We start from the raw sequence: 8,125 nt of genomic DNA on the forward strand, positions 1-8,125 counted from the left end.
TCCTGACCTCAGGTGATCTGCCCGCCTCGGCCTCTCTTGTTGCCCATGCTGGAGTGGTGCAATGGCACGATCTTGGCTCACTGCAACCTCCACCTCCCAGGTTCAAGCGATTCTCCTGCCTCAGCCTCCCAAGTAGCTGGGATTACAGGCATCCGCCACCATGCCTGTCTAATTTTGTATTTTTAGTAGAGACGGGGTTTCTCCATGTTGGTCAGGATGGTCTCAACCTTCTGACCTCAGGTGATCCACCTGCCTTGGCCTCCCAGAGTGCTAGGATTACAGGTGTGAGCCACCACGCCTGGCCATCTTCCTATTCTTATATACCAAAAAGTCAGATAATCAATCCCATAAATACACTGAAAAAAAAATTTAATAACTTATATCTCATATTCACACACATTTTTCTCTCACATACTGCAGAGAATAATTAAGAAAAATCACATATCCAACTCTTGCTGGAATAAGGAAGGACCAGAACATGTGAAGAAATACTAAATTAACACTTTAAATAAAAATTAACTACAAGTGAACTTTTTTTTTTTTGCGACGGAGTCCCGCCTTGTCACCCAGGCTGGATTGCAATGGCACGATCTCAGCTCACTGCAACCTCCGCCTCCCGGGTTCAAACGATTCTTCTGACTCAGCCTCCCAAGTAGCTGGGATTACAGGTGCCCGCCACCATGCCCAGCTAAATTTTGTATTTTTAGTAGAGATGGGGTTTTACCATGTTGGCCAGGCTGGCCTCAAACTCCTGACCTCGTGATCAGCCCGCCTCAGCCTCCTAAAGTGCTGGGATTACAGGTGTGAGCCACCGCTCCCGGCCATGTGAACATTTTTGATGGTAAAGCAGGTCTGATACCACTTTAATACCCCATAAATGCATTGTCCCTACAAGTCCCTAGCTCTGGGTTTCTGTCTGTGTGGGACTACATGTGAACATACACATTTAACTCTTTTTGTGTTTGAGGAGCCATACTCTCCCGGACGCGGTAGCTCATGACTATAACCCCAGCACTTTGGGAGGTGGGCAGATTGTCTGAGATCAGGAGTTCAACATCAGCCTGGCCAACATGGTGAAACCCCATCTCTAGTAAAAATACAAAAATTAGCCAAGTGTGGTGGTGCATGCCTATAATCCCAGCTACTTGGGAGACTGAGGCATGAGAATCACTTGAACCCAGGACACAGAGGTTGCAGTGAGCCAAGATCGCACCATTGCACTCCAGCGTGGGCAACAAGAGCAAAACTTCATCTCAAAAAAAAAAAAAAAGAAACTATCTGGTGAAGGAGAGACATAAAATTTCAAATCAGTTTATTATATTTAGCTTATACTTACTCTATTTTAGTTTGAGGAATTTTTTGTTATTTATTATTTGACAGTTAATTCTTTATGACCTGTTTATTCTGTGAGGTATCTGATATCCCTTCAACATCTTTTGTTTATGTTACCATAGTTGGTTCCAACTGCATGCAAAAATAATTCGAATATATCAATATTTATCAAGCATTTTCCTATTTGTTCATTAATTTTTTTTGTTTTTTGTTTTTGAGACGGAGTCTAGTTCTGTTGCCCAGGCTGAAGTGCAGTGGTGTGATCTCGGCTCACTGCAACCTCCATCTCCTGGGTTCAAGCAATTCTCCTGCCTCAGTCTTCCCAGTAGCTGGGATTACAGGTATGTGCCACCACGCCCAGCTACTTTTATTATTTTTAGTAGAGATGAGGTTTTGCCATGTTGCCCAGGCTCGTCTCAAACTCCTGACCTCAGGTGATCTGCCCGCCTCGGCCTCTAAAAGTGCTGGAATTACGGATGTGAGCCACTGTGCCCGGCCATTGTTCATTAATTTAATTGCTTGGTTTTGGTTTATCTCCCCCTAGTAGAATAAAAACTTAAAGAAGGGATTCTGTCTTGTTCACTGCAATATCCCTAGCACCTGGATTACTGCCTGGCACATATCAGGCACTCAAAAAATATTTCTTGCAAATACCTCACAGATGGTATATTATTTAATACATATAACCTATGATTCTGTTAAGTCTTCTATTTACCAATGGGAAACATTAAAGCAAGTTCTTCCAGCATAGTAAGTAAAGCACCAGTATAAAAGAGCAATGGTTTAGCAACAACAGATACAGCAGAACTCCACAAGCATAAACAGTCTTTACCAGCCATGCATCCTGTCATGGAATCAAGAAGCCCCCAAAAACCTGCATGAGATAATCTGTCTCCATTCCAGTTTTTTGTAGGCAACAAGTTTCTGCTAAGGTTTTATATCTTTGGCAATAAGAAACTGACAATTTACTGTGCAATTTAGAAATGTTATAGCTGTAAAGTTTTATCAAATGCAAATTCACTTAAAATGTGTGTGGTTTCTTCCTGATAATCCATAATACCTGAAGTGCTACAGCTGGCATCAGAGATGGAACTGACATGAAGACACCTATCACTGCACCCCTTCCAATTAAAGAAGTGTTGGAAGGTCAAAGGAAAAAAATATGCTGAACAAAAGCAGACAGCCTACCAACATGAGAATGCTGAAGGGTCAATACAGGATTTAGGGGAAAACCATCAGTGGAATACATCCACTGTTACATATCTATCACTGATCAGCAGGGCTCTGACGCCAATAAGACAGTCAAGCTAAGGGCAAGGTGGCAAAGGCACAATTTCCAGGCTTCTATTAGCCAAGGTGGTTAGAGTGACTGAGGATTTCAATGGGGCAATAAAATCCCACAGGGAGGAAAGGACCAAAATTCAGTACATACCATAACTACTTCAAACTGTAGCCTTAAATGCTAACACCTAAATGGCAACCCCTAGGATGGCAGGAAACCAAACCCAGGAACCTTCTCAAGCTCAACAGGGTTGGCAGTCATCCAACTTTCCAGTAGAAACTGAAAAAAAAACCCAAGGTTTTACAGTTGGAAAAGGGTAAGAATGGAGCTGACAGATGCTTTAACTCTTACTAACCTAGGTTTCCCTATAATGACAATACGGAAATTAAACAGATACCCCAAGGTTTCAGATATAAGAGGAATCAGTTCTACCATTAACAAACTTAAAAACGCTTTTCTTCATGGAGAGTCCCTGGGGAAAAAAAAAATAAGGAAAGGGCTATTATTATTCTCTTTTTATAGACAAAACTGAAGTTCAAGATTTAATAACGTGTCCACGATGATTCAGTAAGAAGTAGTAGTAGCAGTAGTAGTAGTAGATCAGTAGGGAGTTTAACTCCAAAAAAGAATATTTTACTATTAGTATATAATTAAAAATCATTCTGATCAGTAAATGTTACTACATAAAAGCCACTATAGAAATATTTTTTAAGTCAAAATTAAATGAAGACACTGAAGATAAGCTTCTGAATTTGACCAGAAGTTCCTTAAGGCCCAGAAATGTTTTTTTCTTTTCCAGGTCCTCCGCAAACATGACAAAAAAATTGTTAAATTTAAGGCCGGACACGGTAGCTCACGCCTGTAATCCCTGCACTTTGGGAGGCCGAGGCAGGTGAATCACTTGAGATCAGGAGTTCAAGACCAGCCTGGCCAACATGGGGAAACCCCGTCTCTACTAAAAATACAAAAATAAGGTGGACATAGTGGCACGTGCCTATAATCCCAGGTACTGGGAAGGCTCGGGCAAGAGAATCACTTGAACCTGGGAGGTGGAGGTTGCAGTGAGCTGAGATCAAACCACTGCACTCCAGCCTGGGTGACAAAGCGGGATTCCGTCTCAAAAAAAAAAAAAAAAAATTGTTAAATTTAAAACTTATGACTTCTTACAGTGAGTTTCTAATTTGCATTCATTAGTGAAATGACATTGGAGTGCATCTCAAAATACTTTATTATTTGCCTAGTCAGTACAACACACCTAATCTACTATAAAGAAAATTTTAAATAAATTAAGCAATTTTAAAGACTAGTGTTTTTTCTTTTTTTTTGTTTTGAGATGGAGCCTTGCTCAGATGCCCAAGCTGAAGTGTAGTGGTGCGATCTCAGCTCAAAACAACCGCCACCTCCCAGGTTCAAGTGATTCTCCTGCCTCAGCCTCCCAAGTAGCTAGGATTACAGGCATGTGCCACCGCACCCAGCTAATGATGTTTGTATTTTTAGAAGAGACAGGGCTTCACCATGTTGGCCAGGATGGTCTTGAACTTTTGACCTCAGGTGATCCACCCACCTTGGCCTCCCAGAGTGCTGGGATTACAGGTGTGAGTCACCTCGCCTGGCTATCAATTTCTCTTTTTGAGACAGTCTCACTCTGTCGCCTAGGCTGGAGTGCAGTGACACAATCTTGGCAAACGGTAACCTCTGCCTCCTGGGCTCAACCGATTCTCATGCCTCAGCCTCCCAAGTAGCTAAGACTACAAGCACACGCCACTACACTTGGCTAATTTTTGTATTTTTAGTAGAGATAGGGTTTTATTACGTTGGCCAGGCTTGTCTCGAACTCATAACCTCAAGTGATCGACCCACCTCAGCCTCCCAAAGTGCTAGGATTACAGCATGAGCCACCACACCTGGCCTCATCAGTTTCTTTAGAACTTACAAACACCGTATGCTAACTAAACAGGAAATGAAACATACTACTCAAAAATACAATTCCTAAATAATCTTCAACAACTAGTGCCCTTTTAAAGTTAATAATATAGTTATTTAAGAATAAACCATTTTAAAATACTAAAAGATATTGTTACGAAAATATAAAATGGGATGCCATTAGACTGGGGCAGCTCTAGCACTTTAAGTTCATCTGTAAGTAAACAGAAAACCAGTAAACAGTAAAATGAAACTAGAGTCTTTACTAATCAGAAACTACCAACTAACCTCTAACTAAGGTCTTTCCAATCTAACCAATTAAATATATTTTCTTTGTCTTTCTTCTTCATCGGCCTATGAAAGCTCACTGCTCAGGCTGCAGCACAGCTCTCTGAGCCTCTTCTCATTCTGAATGCTGCCTGATTCATAAATCATTCTTTGCTCAAATAAATTTTGCTTATTTAATGTAAAGCATTTCCTTTAATAATGTATAATACTCATCAAATGATGTATAGAATTTAGTTCAAAATGATATGAGATGTACAAATAACATAAAATTGGCCAACAGTTCATTATATATAGTAAGCTTTGATAAATGTTTAAAATTTTACATCATAAAAAAGTTAAGTAAAAGGATATATGGAGTTTTAATTCCAAAGATCAGTTACAGTAGTAAGCGATAGCAAACAAGTAAGAAAAAAGGCAAATCTTTTCCAAAAAGCATGTAGGAGGTATGAAAATGATTAAGAAAAACATATTCCAGACTAAATATGTTTAAAATAAACAAATGACACTTACCTTCAAGAGAGACCAAACACAATCAATATGTCCATAAAAAATGCTTCTGTGCAATGCTGTCCATCCAGACTCTTTGTCTTTCACCAACAGATCCACTCCTTTCTGAATAAGCCAATCTAACACTCCTTTCTTTCCACAGGAGGAAACAAGGTGGAGAGCATTCCGGCCAAAAACATCCTTGATAGTTGCAGCATTGTAACAATGACTGGAGAGAAAGGCCTTAATCTGGTTTTCGCTCCCCTTTGTTACCACAGAAAGGACATCCAAAGCATGCTTCAGGGATCGACACTTTGATGTGCAGTCAGGCATGGGTGAATTCATCCTAATTGTTTTTATACCGCTTACTTCAGAATCGTGAAAACTAATTTTAAAAAATGAAAAAGCCAGGACACAAAGGTGCTATTGAGGAAGAGTTACCGAGAATAAATGACCTTTTTAGGATAATTTAAATCCTCATGACAATAGTATAAAACTATATATCTTTATACAACTTTTTGGCACTTAAATCAAAAAAATTATAAATAGCTCTATAAAGTTCATATCAAATACAAGTTCTTCATTTAAAAAAATTCCACAGTTTATAAATTATTCCTGGAGTCAAGCACCAAGGGGGAGTGAGGAGGGGAACTCCCCCTCCACACTGTCTGATCCTTTTAAATATCCATAATTGCAAGGGTGACCTATGAGAGAAGAAGAGAAAATAAAAATTCAAAATCTGTCTCTCGCTCTCCTTGAGTACTTTAGAACACAACTACCTCCATATTTAGATACCCTTAACCCATTTATGCTTAGTGTTCCATTACTGGAACACTAAGGTTGCGGGAGTTATTTATATCCTAATGCTCAAGGTCATCGCCAAGGTCTCATTTTACACAAAAAAATCTGCAACCTCTGGCATAAACGGGTTAATTCATTTTTTTCTTAAATCTATCGACCTTTCATATTTATGGTACCTAAATTTATATCAATCATCCTTACTCCATTTTTCCACTCTCATGTTTACAGTTAACCTATATTGGTTATACTCTAGAGTTTCTCTCTTTCCTTCCAGTCCTTCATTCCTTCTATGCTGTATTTTTACACTCTACTAGTTATGTCCCCACAAGCTTTGAATACGCTTAAATCTACCATCTTTCTAAGAATCCCATCCCAAACCTATACCCCCTAAAACTGTATCACCACCACCAACACAACAATGACCAACACTCTCATCAGTTATTCCGTTTTTACTAAGTACCCAGGCACAGTGTTAACATTGTTACTTCTGCCTGAAAGATCCTTCATCATAAGAAGAGATGATAATTAAAGGTCTTCAAACAACTGGATAGCTATCTTTAAAAAAACAACTTTAGATACTGTACTTACTTTATATCTTATACCAATATAAATTTTAGATGGTTCAAAGGCAAACAAAAAAACGAAACTACGAAAGCACTGGATGAAAACACAGAAGGTTCTTTTTTTATAATCACAGAGTACAAAACACCTTTTTAAGTAGGATCTGAAATCCAAAAGTCATAAAAGATTAATTCAATAGTTTAAAAATTACATAAAAATTTTTAAAGACAAAAGGAGAAAATTTTCCCTCAATATATATGGTCTTTTTAGTTCTTCCTTAATGTATACTCTTTGGGAGCAGAGAAAATCAGCTATAAGAAGACTATTCAGAAGGACATACATGAGTTTACTATATGTACAGGGAAAGCTTCTATGTATTAGAGAGAAGTATGAAATATTCTAAATCTGTATTTTCCCACTCCCACTTCATACCACACCAAGAGTCAGAAATCTGAGATCTAACTAGTTTTCTGATCTTAAACTATTTTGATTTCGCCACCTGGAAATGAAAACATTGAACTAGATGATTATAATTCTGTCTATTAGGTTGGTGAAAAGTAGGTGCTGGTTTTGCTATTAAAAATAACGGCAATGGCCAGGCGCAGTGGCTCACGCTTGTAATCCCAGCACTTTGGGAGGCGGAGGCGGGCAGATCACCTGAGGTCGGGAGTTTGAGACCAGCCTGACCAACATGGAGAAACCCTGTCTCTACTAAAAATACAAAATTAGCCAGGCGTGATGGCACATGCCTGTAATCCCAGCTACTCAGGAGGCTGAGGCAGGAGAATCGCTTGAACCCGGGAGGCAGAGTTTGTGGTGAACCAAGATCGCACCATTGCACTCCAACCTGGGCAACAAGAGCAAAACTCTGTATCCAAAAAAAAAAATTAATGTCAATTACATTTAAGAGTCCGATCCCAAACCTATACCCCCTAAAACTATATCACCACCACCAACACAACAACCAATCCTCTAAAAGTAATGGCAATTATTTTTAATGGCAAAACCTGCAATGACTTTTGCACCAACTTAATAGCTCCAGATCTGTTTCTACTAATCTATACATTGTGTAATTTGATATAGTCCTCATAAAAATCATCCCCCCCTTAAAATGTTGATTTGAACAACAACAAAATAACAGAACCAAATAAAAATGTGTTTTGAGGTCAGGCACGGTAGCTTACGCCTGTAATCCCAGCACTTTGGGAGGCCGGGGTGGGCAAGAGATCAAGACAATCCTGGCCAACATGGTGAAACCCCGTCTCTACTAAAAATACAAAAATTATCTGGGCATGGTGGCGCACACCTCTAATCCCAGCTACTTGGGAGGCTGAGGCAGGAGAAACGCTTGAACCAAGGAGGTGGAAACTGCAGTGAGCCGAGATCCCGCCACTGCACTCCAGCCTGGGGACAAAGCAAGCCTCTGTCTCAAAAAAAAAAAAAAAAAAAAAA

General features: G+C 39.5%; 1 protein-coding gene across 2 annotated transcripts in view; it reads right to left on the reverse strand.

The window, feature by feature from the left end:
* The window catches only part of IBTK (inhibitor of Bruton agammaglobulinemia tyrosine kinase), a 92,026-nt gene that overhangs the window by 77,873 nt on the left and 6,028 nt on the right, over positions 1 to 8,125 (reverse strand). For both annotated transcript variants that reach the window (XM_011964764.1, XM_011964766.1), the window contains exon 2: positions 5,336 to 6,015. In XM_011964764.1, coding sequence (XP_011820154.1) covers positions 5,336 to 5,656 — 321 coding nt within the window. In that variant the 5' untranslated portion in view covers positions 5,657 to 6,015. The remainder of the gene's footprint in view (positions 1 to 5,335; positions 6,016 to 8,125) is intronic.

Source organism: Mandrillus leucophaeus, unplaced genomic scaffold (assembly GCF_000951045.1).
Source record: "Mandrillus leucophaeus isolate KB7577 unplaced genomic scaffold, Mleu.le_1.0 Scaffold704, whole genome shotgun sequence".
In the NCBI taxonomy this organism is placed as follows: Eukaryota; Metazoa; Chordata; class Mammalia; order Primates; family Cercopithecidae; genus Mandrillus; species Mandrillus leucophaeus.